At 32.3% G+C, this 26735-nt stretch overlaps 1 protein-coding gene across 1 annotated transcript; it reads right to left on the reverse strand.

The window, feature by feature from the left end:
• LOC114337797 (phospholipase A1-like) lies at window positions 1-26477 on the reverse strand. The gene is made up of 4 exons (XM_028288332.2): window positions 26360-26477; window positions 18759-19130; window positions 7074-7361; window positions 1-390 (listed from the first exon to the last, which is right to left on the reverse strand). The coding sequence occupies exons 1-4, from the start codon at window positions 26415-26417 to the stop codon at window positions 131-133; spliced, it is 978 nt and encodes a 325-aa protein (XP_028144133.2). The 5' UTR covers window positions 26418-26477; the 3' UTR covers window positions 1-130.
• Between the last annotated feature and the right edge of the window lie 258 nt (window positions 26478-26735).

Here is a 26735-nt window from a genome sequence, read left to right on the forward strand (position 1 = left end):
GGCGCAAAATTCTGTATTTAAATAATTTAATTAAATTGAATAAAATATTTACACATTACAATAATATTATTAGAAATCTCTTGTCACTAACAGGCTAAATTAGAGCAAGTTCTAATACACAAGTAAAGGGTTAAAAAGACCAACCATTATGTTTATCTGCTCCCATTAGATTATAATGTGGCAAATATTTAGGAACGCTATTGGTATCTATGGAGTAATTTCCTCTAGCGGATAAATTGACGTTTTCTCCAAATACCACTTGTCTTCCAAACGGAACTTTGGTCACTACAGATGATCCATTCTGGATGGTTACCGTACATTCATAGGAAGGTGCCTGATAAGTGATTGATTCAACATACAGGTCGGGGGCGCGTAACTCACTGCACACATCTGTAAATAGAAATGATTATGTCATTCATAGGAGATTCTGACCAATAGAAAGCTACAGAAATCTGAAATAAATCGATAATTTTTGATAATCTCCCGTCGTTAAGTATATTACGTCAGATGCCCTTCGTTGCTACGAAAAAATACATTCAGTGACATTAGTGACAATTAATGTTTTAAAAATTATAAAAGTGATGACTTTCAATCGTCAAATATTTATAAAAACTGAGTGTTTAATGGTATTTACATAAATAAATTACAATAAAATTTTGGTTTTGAACAGTTTTATTCATGAAATAGTCGCAACAAATTGCACTCGACCTCTGAAATTAATATAGAATTTTTGCTCTCGTGACACTTCGACATAATTTAAAACTGTCAAAGTGTCACTCGGGAAAAATTCAATAATTTCAGAGCTCTTGTGCAATTACTACTGATAAGTTTTTATTACATTATATTAAATACAACTAGCCCAATAATGTGGGCTAAAGCACTGAAAAAAAAGCAGAAACAGCTGTACAGCATAACAGAATTAGAGAGCTCTACCAAATTACTGAACGACCAACAAAAAATGGGCCCAACAGTTCGAACATTGTAAGATCCAAGACAAGTAAATTACTTATTACAACAGATGACCAAGTAGAGACATGCAAAGAGCATTTTCAGGAGATTCTAGGTACGCCCAGGGATAACGCAGACGAAATTGTCGAAAACCCGTAGAATATAGATTTGCATATATCTGGTGAAGACCCTTCCAAAACGGAGATAATAATAGCTATCAAATATCTAAGAAACAGCAAGTCACCTGGAATCGATCGACAACATTGCTGCCGAAATGCTAAAAACTTCGCATCTAACTGCCGAACTTTTGTTCCGCATAATACTAGAGGTGTGGGAAACAAACCGCATTCCAGCAAGCTGGAAAAAGATAACATTATAAAGCTTCCAAAAAAGGGCAAACTCCCAATGTTCAAAAATTGGGGAGGAATAACTTTGCTTACCATCATTATCATCATCATCATCATCATCATCATTATTATCAGTGGCGTTACGCCACTTTATGTTTATGTCATATTGGTGTTTTGTAGACAGTCAATTTAATTGTTCTAGGTATTATTGAGGCCATCTGTCTTCTTAAGCCATAGTAGCACTTATTGGCGAGCACTATTCTTCTTTTAATTTCTTCACTGACATTGTTATCTTTAGTTAGCAGCGAGCCTAAGTATATAAAGGTGTCGACACCTTACACTAGTTGCCAGGTCCGATTGGTTTTTAATCGGTACATAAGCAAAAACAAATCGGGATTTAGGGTTGTAGATCGGGACATAAATAACAATAGCCCAGTAAATGACCGTTTTGAAGTGTAATTTTTAAAGTCAAGTCCGAATTGCATGATAATCTGGTTTTAGGTTCTACTTACTGTCTACTTCAAAGTTGAACTTGTACCGTTGGTTGTTTTTACTTGGAAATGACAGTTATAGTTACCCCTTCTCGGGGGCAAAAAAAAACGCGCGTTTAAAGTAAGTCCCAAAAATGGATCAACTGACTAACTCTAAAAAAACTTTTGTTCTATATAATTTTTAAACGAAGTCAATACTTTTCGAGTAATTTTATCGAAAAAAATATTCTTAGCAAAAATGTAGCTTTTAAAAAATGTATGTTCAGAAAGTCTACAAAACCAGTAAAAGCAAAGTTGTAGCTCATCAAAAATACGTTCTTATTCGTCAAATTCCAAATCGAATTTTTCAACTTAAAATAACTAAATAATTAAGCAATTTTCGAGGAAAAATTTTTAGTTTTTAAAAAAATTTTTAATGTTGTTTTATATAAAAGTCTCCAGCATTAAAACTAAGCGAGTTACGCTCAAAATAAAGTTGACTCCTTTTTTTTGGTAAAACAAAAATCGTGAAAATCTCCCCCTATTTAGCACCGCAAATAAAATTAATCGTTATCGCTTTACCATTTACTTTATATGTGTATTGTTTATACGATCTGTAAGGTTTACCGGTTGCGAGTGCTTAGTTTTGAAAAAAATTGGTTTTAAGTAAAAAAATTTTCCTAAAATATTGTAAAATGCCCTTTTCTCAAAATAACTTAAAAAGTATTAGCGATACTAAAAATCTCAAAGAGTAAAAAGTAGGTAGGTTTTGCTTTTATAAATATGATAGATTCATTTTGTTTTTCTGTTAGACAAAAATTGGTTCAAATATGGCTGTTCATATTTTGCATACACTCGTGATTGGTGACTCGGTCAGGCCCTTTCAATCATGTAAAAAATAAATAAGTAAAGTAAATTTTTTGTAAAGCGGTAACGATTAATTTCATTTGGAGTGCTAAGTAGGGGGAGATTTTCACGATTTTATTACCAAAAAAAAGGCAACTTGATTTTGAGCATAACCCTCTTAGTTTTGATGCTAGAAACTTTTTTAAATCATAAAAATAAAGCTTTATTAAGTAAAAAAGTTTTAATTGGTGTTTTCCGAAAAGTGCTTCATTTCTTGGTTATTTCACGTTGAAATATTTGATTTGGAATTTGATGAATAAGAACGTATTTTTCATGAGCTACAAGTTTGCGTTTACTGGGTCTATAGACTTTATGAGTTCACCATTTTTTTCATATTTTTATATTATGCTACATTTTTTCTAAGAATATTTTTTTCGATCAAATACTTACTTTTTGAATTATTTGTGAAAATCGCCTGAAAACGTGATTTTTTTGTCGAAAAATAAACATTTTCAATCGTAAATAACTCGAAAAGTATTAACTAAGTTAAAATTCTATAGAACTAAAATTGCTTAGAATTAGTCAATTTATCCATCTCCGGACTTATTTTAAACGAGCGGTTTTTCACCGCCAAGAAGTGTTAACTGTCACCTCCCGAGTAAAAGCAACCAACGGCACAAGCCGTCCAAATTTTTATGCAATTCGGAGTTGATCCTGAAAATTACACGGTATCGCCGTATTTCCAGTTCATTTACTGGACTACAAGGTGTTTCTATAATCTGTATGTAATCCTACTATACATAATAATAATAATCGGACGAAATTACAAAAAAAAATCGTAGATTAAGTAAATCATTTATTTTTTATTCGATTTTGCCGCTTTTTGGAGTGCCTTGTTTTTATAACATAGTTATAAAATTCACTGCAAGTCCTCCTGAAATTGGTTTTCGTGGGTGAAAATCGGGACATTTAGTGTCCCGATCAGTTACAAATCGGTACGCGTCCCCAGACCCCTGAAAATCGGGACGTCCCGCGCAAATCGGGACGCCTGGTAACGCTACCTTACACCTTCCAGTTCTAGGTCGTCAATTATTATTCTTGCAGGTGTCGGGTTGCTTGACCTAGTGCAACACATATATTTGGTCTTTTGAACATTTATATTTAGTCCCATTCTCTGTGCAGATGCTCTTAACGACCGAAATTCTTCAGTCTTCAGACTTTCTGTGGATCTACCTATGATATCTATGTCACGACAATTTGTACTGATTTGTTAAAGATAGTACCATTCGTATTAATTTGGGACTCTCAAATCATTTTTTCTAATGTCAGGTTAAATAAGAGACACGATAGTCCATCATCCTGTTTTAGTCCATTTTTGCAATGGAAGGGTTTTGAGAAAAATAGTTTTGGATTTTTTCCATTCTCTCTGATCCTGTGAGTGTAAGTTCAGTTAATTGGACATTGCTTATCGCGATATAAAAATTTTTGTCGATCATCATGCTGAAAAGATTAACAAACAAAGTTAAATTTCGAGCTGATCCAACAGACTTTAGTCCAGAATCCTCCTGGATCGACCACATTAATACTGGGAGAGTATCTAATAATGTAACAGTCGGTTAAATTGAACATACCCTTATACATGGTTTCTATTAATTTCAAGCGTGCTTTTGACAGCTTATTCCATCCTTATCCCTTAAAAACCAGTTTGTCGGATTTTTGAAGGTGGCGAAGCTTACGGAAAAATATTGAATAAAATTAGAAATATAGTGTTTGATAAAATACACAAAATAAACAAAATTATACCTGCAGCTATCAAAAAAAGTTGTACAATTTTTTCCAAAAAAAAATAAACTTTTTTTGAGGTTGTGTAGCAAAGTTTGATGTCACTGTCCACGTATATGCCACTAAAAAGTGACGGCATAGCGTTCATACGTTTTCTTTTAGGTTCTACTATTTAGGTTATAAACCAAATAGATCACGTGCTGATCGAAAAAGAAGAGCAGCAATGTATAAAGAAGATTAGAACATACAGAGGACCAGATGTCGACTCCGACCATTACATGGTGGGTATCAAAATGAAGCAACTGATACCAGAAAACCAAAACAAAATAAAAGAAAAGAAATGTATAAATAAACCAATTCGGATTGCAACAAAAAAAGAGCAAGAAACATACGGAGAAACAATGGAAAGAGAACTCAAAAAGACACAAATAGAAGAACAAACGGAGAACAACTGGGAAATCATAAAGCAAGTAATGAACAAAGCAGCAAAAGAATGTAATAAACAAGAGATTAAAAAGAGGAAGGAGTGGTTAGACATAGAGTGCCAAAAAGAAATAGAACTAAGACAATCAATAAGGATGGAAATGATCAAGAAAGAAACAACAGAGACGCATAATAGATATATAGAACAAAGAAAAAAAGTAAAAAGGTTGTTGAGAGAAAAGAAGAGAAAACACTTAGATAATAAGCTAAAAGAAATAGAAGAGAACTACAGAAATAAAGAAATAAAAAAACCTGTATCAAGGTGCCAGAAACGAGAAAAGAGGATACCAGCAAAAACCCATATTCGTTAAAAACAAAGCTGGAAATAATATAAGCGGTGAAGCAGAAATAGTAGAGAGATAAAAAGAGTATTTTGACGAATTACTAAATGGCAAGAATAAGTTAAACGAAAGTGAATCCATAGAAGCAGAGACAAAAGATGAACAGTTAGAAGACATAGAAGATAATCCACCCAGCAAAGAACAAATCGAGGAAATAATTAAAAATATTAAAAACAACAAATGCCCTGGAAGCGATAACATAACAGCAGATATGATGAAATATGGTGGAAAATTGCTGAATGATTGGATACACAAAATCATAAAAGATATATGGTTAAAAGAACGAATACCAGAGGACTGGAAGGAAGCAATTATCTGCCCATTACATAAAAAAGGCGACAAAACAGAATGTAGTAATTACAGAGGAATAGCATTACTAAATACCATATACAAAATCCTAGAAAAATCCATAAAAGACAAACTTGAAAAAGAAGCTGAAAATATAATAGGCGAATATCAGTGCGGATTTAGAAGAGGGAGAAGCACAACGGACCAAGTATTCGTAATCAGAAAATTACAAGCAGAAAGCTATGAACACAACCTACCAACGATAGCACTATTCATCGAATTCCAACAAGCATATGATAGAATAAAGAGGAAGAAATTAAAAGAATCGCTTGAGGAATTGGGAGTTAGCAGAAAACTACGTAACATGATACATCTTACTCTGGAGAATACAGAAAGCAGAGTCAAAATAAACAATCAATCATCAGAAAAATTTATAGTAAACGAAGGATTAAAACAGGGCGATCCTCTGTCATCTTTACTCTTCAACTTATGCCTAGAAAAAATAATTCGAGAAGCGAAAATCAATAGAGAAGGACTCGTATATCAAAGAAGACACCAAGTTTTGGCGTTTGCGGATGATGTGGTGTTACTGGCAAGAGGAAAAAAAGAGCTACAGGAGATGGTACAGAGAATAGTAAAAGCAGCGAAGAAAATGGGACTGTATATAAATGCAACTAAAACAAAATGTATGGAGTGGACAGATGGTCAGATTAGGAATAGACAAAAGTTTAAAGTAGAAGCAGAAGAAGGAACATCATACGAATTCGAAATGGTAGAAAGATTTACATACCTACGAGCAATAATATCACGTAAACCTATCATTAAAGAAGAAATACAAGCTAGAATAATGGCAGGCAATAGAAGTGTACATGCGCTTAATGTAATGTTGAAAGCAAGTTTCTATCAAGAAGGGCAAAAGTACAGCTATACAAAACAATTATACAGCCAATAGTAACATACTGCAGTGAGACATGGACAATGACAAAAAATGAACAAAATTTACTGGAGATCTGGGAAAGGAAAATCCTAAGGAAGATATATGGAGGAAAAATAAGGGACGGTTTATGGATAAAAAGATCAAATGATGAGTTAAAGCAATTATACTTACAACCAACCTAATAAAATAGGAGTGATAAAGGCTCAGAGACTTAGATGGCGAGGTCACATTGAAAGGATGCCAAACACGAGGACTCCTAAAAGGGTACTAAACTACAATATAACTTCAAGAAAGAGAAGAGGAAGGCCGAAAAATAGATGGAAGCAAGACGTCGAAAAAATTTGGAAAGAATGGGACTAGAGGGCCAAAAAAGAAAAATAAATAACAGGAAGGAATGGAGGAAAATCACATATCAAGCCAGAGAAGAGCTCAGCACATAAAGAAACGTGAAAATGAAGAAAAAACAAACTTTTCAAGCCATGGGCCTTTAAGGCCTTTAGTGCTATTGTATATATATATATATTTAGGTTATAGACACTTATGGTGGCTAAATGATTAGCAAATTTCACCTATCCCGGCTCTTAGTGTATAACTGCTTGCTGAAATTTTTAATTTTTTTTTTGTCTCTTACCCAAATCTGGAGAATCTAAAACAGGACATCCCGGTTGAACATTTCCACCATTAACGTACCAATCTACGTGCCCAATAGGACATTTATATCCAAACTTTTGAACGTTCGTATGAACAGTATCTACGAAAAAAGCATCAGTTTTCTGTAATTTGCCTTCTGCTGGCACAGAATCCAATTCAAATTTAGGACCAGCTACGTCAAGACCAGTTATTCTACCTATATGGTGAAGACTTACTCTAGTAATATATTTTCCTGCCTGTCCGGCAGCGTGGGCGCCCATACCAACACCTGAAAAATAATTTAAAATGCTTAGATCAAATTTTTATTAGTCTAGGGCAGCGGTTCCCAAACTGGAGGGCGGGCCCACCCTGGGGGGGGGGGGTAAGGACATGCCAGGGGGGGGCGAGACAAGTTGAACATTAAATTAAGTTTAGGTAGTCTTTCTAAAATTCGTAATTAATCGCTTGTTAAACCGTGTCTGTTAACCTTCGGATGACCAAGGGGGGTAAATTTGGACCCCAATTCAGGTTTTTATTTAATAAATTCAGAAATATTTTCAATTTTAAACTCATTCCTTTTTATTTGACTTTAATATCATTCTAGATACCCTCATATTTTGTAGTAAAAAAATTCCCTATATTTTACGAAAAAAAAATTTCTGAATTTGGGGTCAAAGACGAACTCCCTTGGCCTTCCATATTCCAATTTATATTAAGTAAATACCGTCTATTATGTGGAATTTTGTGTAAGAAAAATTTCAATAATGAAAAAAAAATTATTTGTTAAACCTGTGGCGACGTAATTAGTGTATATTTTAAAATTTCTTTAGTTCTAAGTTCAGAATGATGCTTCCTGTTTTTGTTCAGTTGTAATTAATAGTACATTATATACCGCGGGACTGAAGTAGTACATTTAATCCTGAAGGTAAAGTTTATGGCCCGACCGCAGGGAGGGCCATAATTTACCTGAAGGATTAAATGTACTTCAGTCGCAAGGTATATACGATACTTTTCGTACTTCCGGTATGATTTTATTAATTATTTCAATAATTTCAATCAGTTTTTTCTCTCTTCAACTCATTTAATAAACTGTCTTTAAAATAAGTTACCATAGTAACATTGCGTTGTGACAGTTATAATTTAGAAACATTGTCATTACTAGTGTCATTGTAAAGAAACATTGTTATTGATAATTATTGGTATCATGAGTGAAGAAGGTGTATCTGATATTGATAAAAGAGCAGCCGAAGTAGGTGAAGAATTGTTACCACCGAAATCTAGAAAACTATACGAGCAGCAGTACGATGCTTTTAAAAAGTGGTGCCGCTTAAAAAATGTGAGACAACCTACTGAAAATGCGCTGTTAGTCTACTTCGATGATAAATCAAAAGCGGTTTGTGCCTCAACTCTCTGGGCACATTACTCAATGCTGAAATCGGTTATTAACATTAGAGAAGATATTGATATAAGTAAATTTCCAAAATTATTAGCTTTTTTGAAGAGAAGAAATGAGGGATTTAAGCCAAAGAAGTCAAGAATTCTCACGTCTGAGCAGGTAGATCAGTTCTTACGGGAGGCTCCGGATGATAAATATTTAATGCTTAAGGTAAATTTGGAAATTACCTGCTGCATTAACCCAGGAAAGACTGGTCAATATGACGAACTGTCACAATATTAATTTGAATATTAACGTTAATTACCATTCTAATTAATTATATTTTTCAATAAAATATCCCTTAAATTCGTTTGTTTGTGATTTAATCGTTCCGGGAGTTTCGTCAATATTTAATCCCGGAGGGATTAAATGTGACACTTTAGTACCTGTCACAAGGGAGTGAAGTTGTCACTTTAGGCCCGGAAGTACGAAAAAATATATTTTACTAATGTTTATTTACAGGGCCTATTTTACCACTAGGCCCGTGAGGCACCTGCCTCGGGCCCGTATTTGAATTGGGCTCGGAAAGATCACCAAACAAAACATGTTTATTACAATAACAAAATAAATTTTCAAAATTCTTTCATTATACGAACACGCAATGATAAATTATAACCATAAGAGTTATAATTAAGTGGATAGGGGCAAACTTTCGGCTTCAATGCTCTTTAAATGCATTCATTTTTTCGAATCCTCAAAAAACTAATAAATATTTTTAAAAAATTAGAAAGTTACATTGTTACCGAGGGCCGAATGTCCCTTAGAATAAATAAAAAGTTTCTTTTGAATAAGATATGTATTTAAAATTAAAAATCACACTCAATTTTCTCTTTTTTTCACCTTTGTAACTTATTAAAATAAACATTATCGAAGATTTCAGGGACTTTCGGCCCTCGGTAGTAACGTAATAAACTGCTCGTCAAAAGTTAGGGATATAGAAAATTCTGCTGAATTTTTATAGTAGATTTTTTCGTGAAGAGATTAACGGATTCCGCTAATTTTTTTGTATTATTTTAGTTTTTTTTTTAGTATTTACACAGTTATACAAAAGTTTACTCAAACTTTTTTTTTGTACTAATACGGGGTGGAAGAAAAGAAATGTTTTTCTTATGTTAAGTTTCAGACGCCCTGTAGGGAGGACGAGGTACAAATGCGAGTATATATCAAAATCGTATTGTAGTCTTATGTTTTGTGAACATTTTGTTTTTTGAATGTCCCTGATATATTTAGAAATAAAAAAAGTAGACGTTTTTGTAATTTAACATGTGTTTTAACCGAAACAAAAGTTTAAGACAACTTGTAGGGAGAAAAAGGCACAAAGGTGAGTATACCTCGATATTTTGTTGTAGTCTCATATTTTGTGAATATTTTATATTTTAATTTCTCTGAGATCTTTAATAACAAAGAAACTAGACGATATTACTCTTCAATGTGTTTTAACTGACGACATGCATCACATCACACATGTGAAACATATAAAAACATATTAAAGGGTAATACCGTCTAGTTTATTTGTTATTAAAGATATCAGAGAAATTAAAAAAATAAAATATTCAAAAAATATGAGACTACAACATAATATCGGGGTTTACTCACTTTTATGCCTTTTTCTCCCTAGAAGGTGTCGCAAACTTTTGTTTCGGTTAAAACACATGTTAAATTACAAAACCGTCTATATTTTTGTTTCTAAAGATATCAGCGACATTCAAACAACAGCATGTTCACAAAATATAAGACTGCAATATTATTCTGATATACTCACATTTGTACCTCGTTCTCCCTACAGGGTATCTCAAACTTAACACAAGAAAAACATATTTTTTTCTTCCACCCGGTATAAGTACAAAAAATAAGTTTGAGTAAACCTTTGCACAACTGTGTAAATACTAAAGAAAAGGCTAAAATAAAAAAAATAGCGGAATCCGTCTGTTCGAGAAAAAATAAACTATGAAAATCAGCAAAATTTTCTATATCCCTAACTTTTGACGAGCAGTTTATTTCATTCTGCGTTTAAATTTTTCAAAAATACTTATTAGTTTTCTCAGGCTTCGAAAAAAACGTATGCATTTAAATAGCATTGAAGCCGAAAGTTTGCTCATATCCCCTTAAACAATGTTTAATTGTTTAAACATAAATTTTATTTATTGTTAATAAAAAATATTATATTCTTGTGCAACTATATTTCTATTAAATAATTAATACATTTAAAAAAGTTATTATTATTATTAAATTATATTTAGGGGCCCGAAAATTGTGTAGTGCCTCGGGCCTGATTTGAAGTAAAATAGGCTGTGTTTATTTATAATTTATTGATACAATAGTAACATTAAAATTACGAATACATTATTACATTTCTTAAAACAACTTCATTTTTTTGTCAATTGTCATTTTTGACATTTTTTACCCCCGTTGGTCATCCGTGTAACAAAAAAAGGTTGGTCGTCGGCACGGTTATTAGACTTTATTACGGTTGTCTTGTCCGACGGTGGTGGGGAGACTTTTATTTTTGACTTTACGTCACAAGAGTTTACATTCCCATATTTTTAAATGATTTTCGATCATTTAATGTGTGTTATTGTGTATATATGTGTATTATTTGTGTTATTATGAAATAATTAGACAAATAGTACACATTTTATCTTATACCGGGTGGTGAATCGTAAAAAGGGCCATAGGAAACTCAATGCAAAATTCTGAATTGTTGAATTCCTGCTTCCCTAATTATTTTACATCAAAAGTCATGAGAGAATACTTGTAGAGAATTAAAATCTGTATTAAAATCAAAAGTTAAAATTGTTCTACGATTTAAATGCATTCCAAAATTTTGAAAAATATGATACATTTGCCACAATAGGTATGCGTGTAAAAGTAAGGCCACACATTATTTAACTGACAGTGCTCACACCATTGACTGAATAAAAAAATCTTTATTATTAATCCTTTCTCCGCAACTGAGGGTATCTTATCAACTGTATTGTTTTTAAACAATAGATGATAAAATAAAAATATTGACAGTTCAAAAATGTGAACATTATTGTATTGTGTGTGGCCTAAGTTTGGGCTGAAAACTAAAATGTATTACATTTTTACAAAATTTTGGAATATGTTTAATTACGTAGACCAATTTTAACAGTTATTTCCAATACAGATTTCAATCCTCTACAAATAGTTTCTAATGTCTTTTGATGTACAATAATTATTAGGGAAGCTGGAATTCAACAGTTCAGAATTTTACATTGAGTTAATGCAAAATTTTGACGCATGTCAAAATTCTCAATGTATTTTAATTGTATTCATTTTTTTCTAATCCTGAGAAAACTAATAAATATTTTTGAAAAATTTAAACTCAGAATGAAAGACTACATTATTACCGAGGGCTGAAAGTCCCTGAAAACTTCTATAATGTTTATTTTAATAAGTTGCAGGGCTGAAAATAAAAGCGAAGTGTGATATTTAATTTCAAATATTTCATTCAATAGAATCTGCTTGTTTATTCTAAGGGGCTTTCCGCCCTCGGTAATAATGTAATCTTGCATCCCGCGTTTAAATTTTTCTAAAATACTTGGTTTTCTCAGGATTCGAAAAAAATCATATTACGATTCAAATGACAGTAAACTCTCGTGACGTAATCTCACCCGTAATGTTCATTGGTTAGTCGATTTAGGCAACCGTAGTAATGTCTAAGAACCGTGGGTCGTCGCGGAAGGTTAAAGGCAGCTGATATTATTCTGGGAACGCAGAGTAATCAAAAGTTATCTCAAATACCTCTTTCTGACAACACTGTGAAACGTCGAATTGATGATATGGCCGAAAACATATACATAAAACCAAATAATTGATGCAATCAAACAATCGCCATTTTTTGCTATTGAGCTAGACGAGACTTACAGACATAGCGATATGTTCTCAGTTAATTGTTTATGCTCGGTATATTGAAAACGAAAGACGAGCTCCTCTTTCCTATAGAGTTGGAGACCACGACAAAAGCTATTGTTATGAAAGCAGTGTCAAAGTTTTTTGACAAACATGATCCCTCTTGGCAAAAACTGATCGGTGTATGTACAGATGGCGCGCCTTCAATAGGGATTTTCATCGATTGTCATTTGTTTCGAGCTTCTGTCATGTGTCACATAATATTAATATATCTACGTCATACGTCTTTGGTTTGTATCATTGTAAAATACCAATAACGTATGACGTAGATATATTAATATTATGTGACACATGACAGAAGCTCGAAACAAATGACTGTGAATGAAAAGCCCTATGCTTGGTTCTCGCTCAGGCTTTGTGCAATTAGTAAGAGAGACAAATGCTGATGTGACTGGGATACATTGTTTTATACATTGACAAGCCTTGGCAGCAAAAACCCTTCCAAATAAACTCAATGTTGTCTTAAATTTGTGTATTAAATTAGTGAATTACCTAAAACAGTGCGTTGAATATTCGACTGTTTAAAACGCTTTGTGACGATTTAGAAAGTGATCACAAAACATTGCTATGCTTTTTCTCATGAGGATCTTTCAGTGCGTCACAGTTTTTCGATTTCTTTCTAACGCATTAAATTGTATGGGACAGAAAAAACGCACGTCGGTGATTACATTTCGTCGGTGACATTTATAACATTCATTCTAGTTGTCAATAGATGGCGCTATAATCGAAAAAAAATTATTTACTAATTATATAATATATCTACAAATATAATCTGTACAATTTATAAGACTATACAAATCAAAGAAAATACCATTTTATAAATGCAATAAACTCAATTGATTTGATTTTATGCCAAATTGCAAATAAAATGTGACAACTGTCAGATTTAACTAAAATGTCATGTCACTAAAATGTACATTATCACGGACTTACCTTTTTTTCTATCATTTGTGACGCACTGAAAAATGCTCATGAAAAGAAGCATATTAAATAGCAGTTTTCATACACAAGTGAAATTTTCATACACAAGTACGATGGCTCTCAAAAAGAAACGTTGTCAGAGAAATGTTGTCATATCAGAGAAATGGTCGATTTTAGGGGTATAATGCCGCAAATGCGTTTTGTAGTGCTTAAAAAGACCTTTAAAACAAGCACTGCTAAATGTCGATTACATTCAAACTAAGCGGGATATAGTGCAAAAAAAAATTGATGACTAATGTATTTTAAGGAAAAATGATAAGTACAAGGTGTCCAGAAACTCTACTTACAAACGAAGACAGAAGATTTCTCAGATAATTTTAAGACATTTTAACTCAATTCATCTAGTCCGAAAATGCTTGCTAAGAGAGCTAGAGCTCTTTGAAGATGGCGTCTTGTAATTAGTTTTTCTTAAATACCTCCAGAAAGCTTCTTTTTGAAAAACGAAAATTGGTACGCATATTTATTTTCCAGATATAAATAGATCCCATCCATTGCGAATTTCTAGTACTGGTCATAGGCATCCTTTTAGGGTAGGGCAACAGTTATTTTATAGCGTAACTTTTTTTCTTTAACTTTTAAGCATTTTTGATACTGGATTGTTAAATTATGTGATATTCTAGTACTAAAAGGTACTCTTGATTTAAGTCGGTAGGACGCACCGTTTTCTAGAAAAACCGATTTGAAAATTTTTCGTTTTTGAATTTATAAAAAAAAATTTTAAAAATTAAAAAAAAACGGTGTATTTTACCAACTTGAAGCAAGAGTAATACCTCATAATTTAATAATCTAGAGTCAAAAATGCTTATTAACAAATTTTCAGCTTGCTATTAATCAACTTTTTTTGGGTACGCGGGATCCAGGTCTATTGTCTATATCTCGAATCTATTCAACAATTATTAATAGCTTGTTCTATGGTGACCCACATCTCGATACTATCAAACGCCTTTTCATAGTCTACGAAGGCAAGAAATACGGGTAGTTGGTATTCATTTGCCTTCTCTATCAATGTTCTCTTTGTCAGCAGATGGTCTGATGTACTATTCGTTGCAAGATATTTCCGATTTAATCAGATTTATCATTTATTAAAGTACCTTTAATCTTTGGATAGAATTTAAAATTGGACCTAATGTAACGAAAGACTAATAGACCAGTAAGGATCTGCGAAAAAACGTCTATTTTTGGATGTAAGAGGTGGCATTTGGATTTTTGCAGATAAAGTTAGGTGACACCTTCAATAATAATAATTGACTTATGCTCCTTCTCAAATATGCCCGGAACATTAATAAAAAAATTAAAATATTTAAAAATTTCGAAAAACATCGATTTTTTTCTGATTTCTTTGCTTATAACTTTAAAACGATTCGTTTTGGAACAAAGCCATACAGAAATAAAATAAAGATAATTGAATTTTGTGTGATATACGACTGGTAAAAAATGTCTTAAGGTGTTACATTTTCTGCAATATAGCAATAAATACAAAATAAGGGGGCCAAATAAGTCTGTTGTAATTCACGATTTTTTAACTACTTTGGTGGCACTTAGAACCTTAGTAATTCACTTAGGAAATTCTTTGTAACGTATCTAAATCGTGTACCAAATTTCATTAAAATCGACCTAATAAATTTTGCATAATAAATTTGCAATCTAAATGTTTTTAAAAAAGTTTAAATTTTTTAAAATCTTTCTGAACAAAAAGTAGACCATTTAGAAGTTGGATAATTTTTTTACATATAAAGAGGTGCTCTATCTATCTAATACACTTTACAGAATTAAAATCTGATTATTTAAGGGGCCCCCAGCAATGTTTTAAATTTATAAATAATTTTTTGGCTTATAAACAAATAGCTTTGTTTAATAATAAAAAAATTAATTTTTAGCAATGCCAATAATTAAACCGGTATAATTTGACTTAAACTTTCAAATGCTGTCAGCAGAATTGCTATTTTATTTTTTAATCAAACGTTATTCGCGTTAAAAAATTGCAATTTCTCGATTTTTTGAAAGTTCCACCGCGTCTCGAAAACTATGCATGCTACGAAAAAACTTGTAAGATCATTTTTTGCTTAGAATTACCCAACAAATACAAAAAATGTTTTATTTTGCAAAAAATCGATTTTATGTAATTCCTCAAGTTGTTTGTTTATAACAATTTTATTGACATCCGGATCAACTGTTACCCAAAAAATTCGTGTTCTACCGGTCAAAATACTTAAAAAAAAACTTGGGTAAGTCCATCTAAATAAAGGAGCCCGTAGCACCCCCTCCTGGCCACAGCACTAATTTGTTTATAAGCCAAAAAATTGTTTATAACTTTAAAATATTGCTGAGGCTGCTTAAATAATCCGATTTTAATTCTGTAAAAAGCATTAGATAGGTGGAGTGCTTCTTTATAGGTAAAAAAATTGACAAATCTTTGTATGTTCTAGTTTTTGTTGTGCAAGATTTTTAAAAAAATTTAATTTCTTAAAAAAAGTTTAGATTGCAAAATTATTATGCAAAATCTAGTAAGTCAATTTTAATGAAATTGGTGTACGGTTTTAGCATATTACAAAAATTTTCTAAGCGAATTAGGAAGGTTCCTAGTGTAACCTAAGTGATGGAAAATTATTGAATAAAGACAGGCTTGTTTTGCCCCCTTATTTTATATTTATTGCTATTTTGAAGCAAGGGTGATAAATTAAGACATTTTTAACCAATCCCTTCTGATAGAAAATTTAATTGTCTTTGTTTTATTCCTATAGGACTTTGTTATAAAATGAATAGTTTTTAAGTAATAAGCAAAAAAATTAGAAAAAAAAACGAAATTTTTTGAAATTTTTAAATATTTTATTTTTTTTATTAATGTTCCGGGCATATTTGAGAAGGAGCATAAATAAATTATTATTAACGAAGTTATCACCTAACTTTATCCGCAAAAATCTGAATGCCACCTCTCACATCCACCTAAAAACAGATCCTTACTTGTCTATAAGGGTTACTATTCGTTAGAGCATTAAGGGAGTACAGTCATTTTGTGCTTGATATCGGCCCAGTCGCTTAATCTAGGGAATTCCATCCGAATTATCTTGCAACGGATAGTACTATATCCTTTGCGAAAGCCAGCCTGTTCCATCGGTTGGTAATTATCTAATACAATTACCCAGACCCCAACATAATGAAAAAAATAAAGTCCAGAAGACTTCAATGGGCAGGACACCTCAGAAGACATTCTGACGAAGGAACAGTAAGGCTGGCAAGGGAAAAACTCCCAACTGGAAGATGGCCACGTGGACACCCTCGACTCCGGTGGCGAGATAATATAGCAGGAGACCTGAAAGCTCTGGGCGTGGAGAACTGGATGGAGATTGCTTAAGACAGAAAAGACACTCAAAAAAATTTAGTTCGTAATATTGATTAACAGTGATTATTAAATAGTATTTCGTTGTAACAACAATTTAATTTTTTGTTTCAACGAACTTTTAGACGTTGACGAATGTATTTGGTTATTGTCACAATGATTGAATAATAATTGTGAAAATAACTAGAGTACATTAATCAATAACACTCAATTTATTCAGCCAATAACTTAGTTTCGTATATTTAATAAATAATGTTAATTCTGGCAGCAACTCACTTTCTTGATTTCGTAGATGACAAGCAATTACCTTGGTTTATCGTGACAACGTACAGATTTCATTAAAACAATGTACAAATGGTGTTAATATAGAGTAATACATGATTATTGTATAGATGTAAACTGATTGTTGTGACAACGAATGCATTAATCAATCTACTACTGCGTTTAATAACCACAATCAATGCGTTCATGGTGACAATAAACGTAGTTGTTGAGACAATAAATATTTTGCTTGACCATTTGAAATGTAACGGCTTTTCCTTATAGTGATACCCCTAGCTTCTCTGTGTTACCATTGTTTAAAAAAGAATTCTTTGTTAAACAATGCTGTTACCTCTGCCGAAGTGCCGAATAATAATTTCATTTCGTTTCCAAGTGTAGTCCGTAGTAGAAGGAAGTTTTCGTGTGTCTATTATCGTGAAATTTCGGTCGAATTCTTTTTAAATGTAATTATTTTTTCGAATCATGAGAAAACTAATTAGTATTTTTGAAAATTTAAACGCAGAATAAAATATTACAGTATTATCGAGGGTCCGAAGTCCCTGAGAACTTCTATAATGATTATTTTAATAAGTCACAGGGGTGAAAAAGAAAAAATTTAATATGATTTTTAATTTCAAATATACCATTCAAAAGAAACTTTATGTTTATTCTAAGGGACATTCAGCCCTCGGTAATAATGTAATCTTTTATTCTGCGTTCAAATTTTTGAAAAATACGTATTAGTTTTCTCAGGGTTAAAAAAAATGAATGCGTTTAAAAAGAATTCGATCGAAATTTTGCACCTGCGCTCTAAAAAGGATTAAAGTGTTATACATTTTTGGAGTCACTATTTCAAACGCTTTTAAATGAGCTGTCATATGATGTACTTTCCTATTTAAAAAAATCAAAGTTATGCCTGTCGCCTGAAGAGGGATCGTGTAAAGTTCGAAACATTGATGTTCTAATATACTTTGATTATTTTAAAAATCGACCTGTCCGAGCGTTTTGTTTGTGTGCTAAAAATAAATAAGTTATTAAGGGGGGAGTGTAACACTTAGTCCAGCGCACTGTATAAGTGAAATCATATGAGAAATCACACAGTGTAAAGTCCATTAGGTTTAGGAGAAAAAAAGGGATTTAAAAAATTATTATTAATCAATATCATACCTTGGGCTAGAATTCAGTAATTATTAATATAAAATACGTTCATAGTAGGAATAAACGAAACTGATTGTAAGAATGAATAGAATTTCTTGTAAGATTAACCGTATTTATTGTGGGAATGAAAGGAATTAATTGTAAGAATAAACGGAAATAATTGTAGAAATTAACGAAATACGTTAGGAGAAATAACACTGTTATTGGCACACCGAATAGTCTTCGTCGGTCAATTAACGACGTTGTTGTTTCAATGTATAGTGTTCGTTGACTCAGTGAACACGGTTCGTAATATCAATAAAGTGATATTATGGTATACATAATGAATGTTCATCCATTCAATAAACATAATGAATGAATTGATGAACATCGCTTTGTTGTTCCAATAAAACCAAGAATTGGACAAATTTTAAGTATTGCATTTGTTGTCTGAATTAGCATTTTTATTGATATTACGTAAGTTTTTCGTTGAGTGGAGTGGAGGGTCGTGTTGTCGAGTCGGCTAAAATCCACGAAGGGTTGTAACGCCACGGAGTAAAAGTCAGTAGGTAGGTACTTATTAAAACACACTAAACACTTACCAATAAGTTGCAACTTTTCTAGCTCAAGTTCATTATCGAGAATATACTTTCCAATAAGTTCTCCAAGAGGTTTTGTATTCGCCGCAGCTGTCTCGTATGGGGCAGCTCCTGTTGCCCAATCTACAATAACAACATTGTGAGGTTCTCTGAGACCTAAGTAAGCATTCCTTGCCGTTAGTACCCAAGAACTTTGACCGTTTTCGCCGTGCCCGTGTATGAGGATTCTAGTGGGGTATAAGTCAAAATGGGAGCCCTTTCGGTCGGTACTCTTCATTCCGCGGTCTAATACTTTGTATGTCTCGAACACAACTTCACTTGTGTTTAAATTGGCATCATTGAAATTTACTGGTGTTGTGAGATCATCTCCCGAATCTGAAAATTATATTGGTTAAAAAAATAAATCGTGATAAACAAAAACATACAAAAAATTAAAAACTTTGATACAATAATTAATGTAACAAAAAGAACACGGGAAAGACGAACATTATTTGAAGTCACAAAACGGAAAGCAGACAAGACATGTAGGAATAAAAAGAGAGCCTATGAAAATGCACAAACAGAAAAAATGGAAGAAAATTTCAAAAACAACGGAATTAAAGGGGCTTACGAATACCTAAAAAAGATAAAAAGTGGGTATAAACCTCAAACAAGTCTATGTAAAGATGAAAGTGGGCAAATAATCAGTGACCAACAGAAAGTCACAGAGACCTGGAAGCATTATTTTCAGACACTACTTGGAACTCAAGTAGACATGGAAGATGAAATGGGTATGATCTACGTAGAAGAGAATGGAGTAAAAGCTCCAACCATAGAGGAAGTTCTCGAAGCCATTAAGGCCCAGCAAAACAGTAAAGCTCCGGGAGTTGACGAAATTCCAGCAGAACTATATAAGGTAGGTGGCGACCACCTAGCAAGTCACATCCACGCGCTCATCAAAGACGTATGGCAAGAAGAGAAAATACCCGACGACTGGAAGAAAAGTATAGTATGCCCGATTTATAATAAAGGAGACAAACTCCAATGCAAAAACTACCGTGGAATATCTCTACTATGTACAGCATATAAAGTCCTCACGTATATTATACACCAGCGGCTCCAACCACTAGCAGAAAATAATATTGGAGAGTATCAGACGGGTTTCCGACGGGGAAGATCGACACTGGATCAAATATTTACCGTCAAACAGATATTGAGCAAAGCATGGGAACACGATGTTGATGTTCACAACGTGTTTGTAGACTTCAAACAGGCATACGACTCAGTCAAAAGGAACAAACTGTACTATATATTGGCTGAATTGGCAATAACACACAAGCTAATAAGACTCATTAAAGCCACAATGGATGAAACTCAGGCATCTGTACGAATACAAAACCACCGGACAGACTTTTTCAACATTTCGCAGGGACTAAAGCAGGGAGATGGGCTGGCCCCAACATTGTTTAACCTGGCACTGGAGTATGCGGTTAGGCAAATGCAAACTGGACGAGGAAATCTACTGACCAACCGAACGGTTCAACTGGCCGCTTATGCTGATGATATTAATATTATGAGTAGAACATCAACAGGAGCACAGGAAACATATGCAGAGTTAAAAACGCAAACAAAAATGCTTAAATTAACACAGAAAAAACAAAGATAATGACTCAGACGAGAAGAAATATAGTCCCAGAAAACATTATACATGAAGATGACATTGAAACGGTTGAAAAGTTTACATACCTGGGAGTAGAAATATATGCCGACGGATCAGAAGATGGAAAAATACGGAAGAGAATAACGCAGGCAAACAGAGCTTATTTTGCCCTCTCCCATATATTTCGGTCTAAAAGTATCCACCGAAATACAAAGATGAGAATCTATAAAACGTTAATTCGACCAATAACATGCTATGGCAGTGAATTCTGGGTCCTGAAAGAAATATCCAAAAACAAACTCGACAAATTCGAAAGGAAAGTACTTAGGAGAATACTAGGACCTGTGAGGGAAAACGGAATCTTCAGAAGTCGATACAACAACGAGCTTTATCAACTTTATAAGGAAACGCCCCTGTCAGACTTCATTAGAATACAAAGATTGCAGTGGGCCGGACATGTGATAAGAATGGGAGAGGATAGACCACCAAAACGAGCACTGAATGCTAGAATGCAAGGAAAGAGACCGGTTGGGAAGCCACGAAAGCGCTGGGAAGACACAGTAAACAGCGACGCACAAGCCCTTTTAGGAGCCAGTGTATGGAGAAGAGCAGCCACAGACAGGCAAGGGTGAAGGCAAAAAATAAAGGAGGCCAAGGCTCAATTTGGGCTGTAGTGCCGTAGAAGAAGAAGAATAATAATAATAATAATTAATGTAACATGTTTAATTTGTGTTTAAAATTAATTTCAAATTTTTTAAAAATATTTCCAATATGTCGAATAAATTTATATCCGTCTCTAGTAGCAGTAGACATAAAAAATCGTTAAAAATGTATATTGTATTTACTTATATCTAATTCATATACATAGTTTTATACTTTTAAAGGGGGTGTAAATCTAGTTCGCGTCCGCAGGGTAATACTGCACGTATACTTGGCATCAAGTATTTTAGAAAATCTTAATCTTAATCCTATTACAAAGTCATTTGTATTTGAATGGTATGATTAAATTTCCGGCACAGGTAGCAATTCATAAATTCTAATCTATTGTCCCTTTAATTATTATACCTGCTATTCAGTATGTTAAATCTCAAAACTGGAGGAAGCCATTCAAATACAAATGACTTTGTAATAGGATTAAGATTAAGATTTTCTAAAATAATTTGATGCCAAGTATACACACTGGGTAATCTGAATGAACTAGCAGAAGAGGTGCCAGAAAATATTTCCCAAAATCTCCTGGCAGAAAGAAATCAGAGTTTTTTTAAAGTAATTAAAGATGACATAACTACTACATGGACTTTCTAAGGAACAACTGACAAAGGAAATCGAACCCAGTGTACGAGTTTTCTAATTTAATATATAGGGTGCGCCAAACCTCTGGTTTTCTTTGATTACGACTAAACTATGAGATATACAAAAAATGTTTATAACAAAACTAATATGTATCGAAGACGTCTACAATTTAAAATTATTTTCGATTATACAGGGTGGGTCAGAACGACGGTATGAACCAAAGTTTTGTTTTTTTAATGGAACCCCCTATATATTAAATGCTTTTTGAATATATTTTTTTAAAATATGAAGATTTTCTATAAGGTCTTATAGGTCTAAAGTTAATAATTTCCGAAATATTTACACTTTTATTGAGAAAAATGGTAATATTTATAGAGCTGTGGATTATGTACTCAAGATACAAAATACTACTAAAATAAACAAAATGTTGTTGCTAAGTAAAAAAATTCTTCTAATAATTTATTTAATCTGACTCATTTATATTGGCAATTCAGACGTATATTATACATTTTAAAGTAGAAGACTTTAAAATGATATCGTCAATATTTATTTTTTCCTGGTTTTCCCTCGCGATTTACTATGGAATCTCTAACGCGAGAATTTTACTGTCATCGTTGCATTTCGTTGTCTTTTTAAAGACAGAACATGCTATGATTTTTTTGTGACGGATATTCTTGAGTTGGGATTGATTTCATGTAATGGAATGAACTATCTTTTAGTAAAGTCGTCCCAGGAATGCAACTCATAAATATTGACGATATCATTTTAAAGTCTTCTACTTTAAAAGTAGAATAAGTAGTATAATATACGTCTGAATTGCCAATATAAATGAGTCAGATTAAATAAATTATTAGAAGAATTTTTTTACTTACCAACAATATGTTCCCAAATTTAAATGACATGTCAAAGTTTTTCTAGTATAGTGTTATTTTTAAATACATAATTTAATATCTTTTACATATAACCATAAAATATACACTGTGATCACTATATGCAAATACAAAATTTTTTCATTTTTTTTAAATGGAACACCCTGAATATTAGTATTTCATTTTGTAGTAAATATTAAAACCTTTCTTTTGGTATGAGGTTGTCAGAGAACCTCTTTATATGTAAAAAAATTAGCAAACTTCCCAATGGTCTAATTTTTCTTCAGAAAGTTTTTAAAAAATTTGAACCTTGAAAAAAATTAGATTGCAAAATTATTCTGCAAAATCTATCAGGTAGATTTTAATGAAATTTGGTGAACGATTTAAGTATGTTGTAGGAATTTTCTAAACGAATTACAAAAGTTCTAAGTGCAACCAAGTGGTGGTTGAAAAACGTTGAATAAAAACAGGCTTATTTTGCCCCCCTATTTTGTATTTATTGCTATTTTGCAGAAAGGGTAATAATTTAAGACATTTTTAGCCAGTCGTTTATCATACAAAATTCAATTATCTTTATTTTATTTCCCTACGACTTTGTTCCAAAATGAATCGTTTTAAAGTTATGCGCAAAGAAAGTAGAAAAAAATCGATGTTTATTGAAATTTTTAAATATTTTAATCTTTTTATTAATTAGTCCTGTCGCCAGGGGGGGTACAACGGCCTCGTTAATTCAGATGGACTTACCCAAGTTTTTTTTATGTATTTTGACCCGTAGAACCCGAATTTTTTGGGTAACAGTTGATCCGGATGTCGATAAGATTGTTATAGACCAAGAACTTGAGGAATCAAATAACAGCGATTTTTGGCAAAACAAAACAATATTTTGTATTTTTTGGGTCATTTTAAGCAAAAAATATTTCTACAAGTTTTTTAGTAGGATGCACAGTTTTCGAGATAAACGCGGTTGAACTTTCAAAAAATCGAAAAACTGCAATTTTTAAACCCGAATAACTTTTGATTAAAAAATAAAATAGCAATTCTGCTTAGCGCCTTTGAAAGTTCAAGTCAAATTATGTCGGTTTTGATTATTTGCATTGCTAAAAATTTATTGTGTTATTGTTAAACAAAGCTACAAACAACTAGTGCGTGAGTGATGTTTCTATGATTTCTCATTTAAAATCGAACGAGTAGGTGTAGAATAGGTACTAGTGCAATCAAGACTATTTCTACGTTACATGCGTTAAAACGCATGTAAAAGCACGGGAAACCCTACGTGTTTATAGCTTTGTTAAACAATAAAAAAATAAATTTTTACCAACGCAAATAATCAAAACCGATATAATTTGACTTAAACTTTCAAATGCGGTAAGCAGACTTGCTATTTTATTTTTTAATCAAAAGTTATTCGGGTTCAAAAATTGCAATTTTTCGATTTTTTTAAAGTTCAACCGCGTTTATCTCGAAAACTGTGCATCCTACGAAAAAACTTGTAGAAATATTTTTTACTTAAAATGGCCCAAAAAATACAAAATATTGTTTTGTTTTGCCAAAAATCGCTGTTATTTGATTCCTCAAGTTCTTGGTCTATAACAATCTTATCGACATCCGGATCAACTGTTACCCAAAAAATTCGTGTTCTACGGGTCAAAATACATAAAAAAAACTTGAGTAAGTCCATCTGAATTAACGAGGCCGTTGTACCCCCCTGGCGACAGGACTAAATCAACTTACTAAGGAAGTAAAACTTCACTTGTAGGTAAATGGTATATAAATTTTTATTAAAATTTTATCTAAAATGATCCAAATTGGATAAAAGTGGGTACATCTATAGTACAAAAATCACACAAACGTTTTCGGATCAATCAGTCCATCATCAGGTGGTAGAAACCTAAAATAAGCAAACCACTGCATTAAAAAAGGCCAAGATGTAATTTTGACTGTCTGAAAGTTAGGAAAATTAGAACATGTGGTTACTTACTTTAGATCCAAAATAGTTGGAACTAACTACATAGATAGGTCAAAAGACCGTAATTTTACAATAATTATGCCATTTCGGCTACAACAATGTCGACAATAAGTCGATGTTTAAAGGATTTAAAAATGCAGCGTTATTATAATGTGGTCTTCATCTTGGCTTCAAACTGACAGACTGAAATATGACATTAAACGAAAATTGACAATACCTTCTAGGTAGGGAATTTTAAGTGTATGCAGTTATTTTGTATTTTAGAAACGCAAAAATATTATTACTTAAATAAGTGGATTTAATTAGCTATTAAATAAATGAGTGAGAATAAACAATTTGAATTAATAGTAACATACAATTATTTATGATATTTTAATGACGATTGAAAGCGAAAATTTTGCCAACAAGGTAATGACGTCACTTGTTCGAAAAGAAGAGCAGAATAAAGAAAAATAAAATAAACAAAATAGAAGGAAATTTGTTATGTGATGAATATTAGGTAAAATAATTAGTGAATAAATATGGAGTTTGGCTGTTAAGAAATGTAGTTTAGGTTAATAATCAAAGTGTTAACTTAACTTTACACTTTGATTATTAACTTAAACTACATTTCGTAACATTTCTTATTTTATTTTTCTTTATTCTGCTCTTCTTTTCGAACAAGTGACGTCATTACCTTGTTGGCAAAATTTTCGCTTTCAATCGTCATTAAATTATCATAAATAATTTTATGTTACTATTAATTCAAATTGTTTATTCTCGCTCATTTATTTAATAGCTAATTAAAATCATTTATTTAGGTAATAATATTTTTGCGTTTCTAAAATACAAAATAACTGCATACACATCAAATTCCTTACTTAGAAGGTCTTGTCAATTTTCGTTTAATGTCATATTTCACTCTGTCAATTTGAAGCCAAGATGAAGACCACATTATAATAACGCTGCATTTTTAAATCCTTTAAACATCGACATTGTTGTAGCCGAAATGGCATAATTATTTGTAAAATTAAGGTCTTTTGACCTATCTATGTAGCTAGTTCCAACTACTTTGGATCTAAAGTAAGTAACCACATGTTCTAATTTTCCTAACTTTCAAAGAGTCAAAATTTCATCTTGGCCTTTTTTAATGCAGTGGTTTGCTTATTTTAGGTTTCTACCACCTGATGATGGACTGATTGGTCCGAAAACGTTTGTGTGATTTTTAGACTATAGATATACCCACTTTTATCCAATTTGGATCATTTTAGATAAAATTTTAATAAAAATTTATATACCATTTACCTACAAGTGAAGTTTTACTTCCTTAGTAAGTTTTTTATTATGGTATACAGCCAATGAGAGGAATCTTTTCCTTTTTATTTTTTATTAATGTTCCGGGCATATTTGAGAAGGAGCATAAGTCAATTATTATTATTGAAGTTGTTACCTTACTTTATCTGAAAAAATCCGAATGCCACCTCGCACATCCAGAAATAGACGTTTTTTCACAGATCCGCCCTGGTTTAAAGATGGTGGTTTGTGGTCTCCAATAGTCGCTATGCGTACAGCATCACGCCGTAATAAAATTGTTCATTTTCGTTACATTTAATAAACTTTGAAGGACAAAAACTATCTTACAACCGAAAATAGTTAAAAAGAGTGATTCTAAAAAAAATTCAAGTTACGGAGTGAATTGAAGTGACCACAGACTTAGCCGGTTGTCTCCAATAGACGCCGTAGGCTGCGTACAGCGTGTATTAGAGACCATCTACTTAAGGAAACTGCCTTTAGGAACCAAATAAGAGACTTTTATGAAAAAAATATACCTATAGGTAAATATAAGTCTAGTTCTTACCACATTTCGTTCCAGTAAGAGTCACTAATACTAGTAACGACAAATATTGTAGCTTCATTCTGTTTTTCAAAGTTTAGTCTGCAGTTTGGTTTCTTGGACAGTAGGTACATATTATATACTTTCAAGCTCCTTTTATTATGCAATCGGCGATAACGCCAAAAATTAACGAACTAGAACTAACTAATCATCAATTTTAATTTAAACAGAAAATTAACGGAACAATATAATATAATAATTTTAACTTTTAAATATTCCATAAATTATTGAAAATCAAATCATTATAATAACAAAAAACGTAGGTATTGGAAATTATGTAACGGCTGATATAACAAAGAAATAAAAACAACTAGGTACTTACTTAGTGACGACCGAAATG

Source organism: Diabrotica virgifera, chromosome 3 (genome assembly GCF_917563875.1).
Source record: "Diabrotica virgifera virgifera chromosome 3, PGI_DIABVI_V3a".
NCBI classification, from domain to species: Eukaryota; Metazoa; Arthropoda; class Insecta; order Coleoptera; family Chrysomelidae; genus Diabrotica; species Diabrotica virgifera.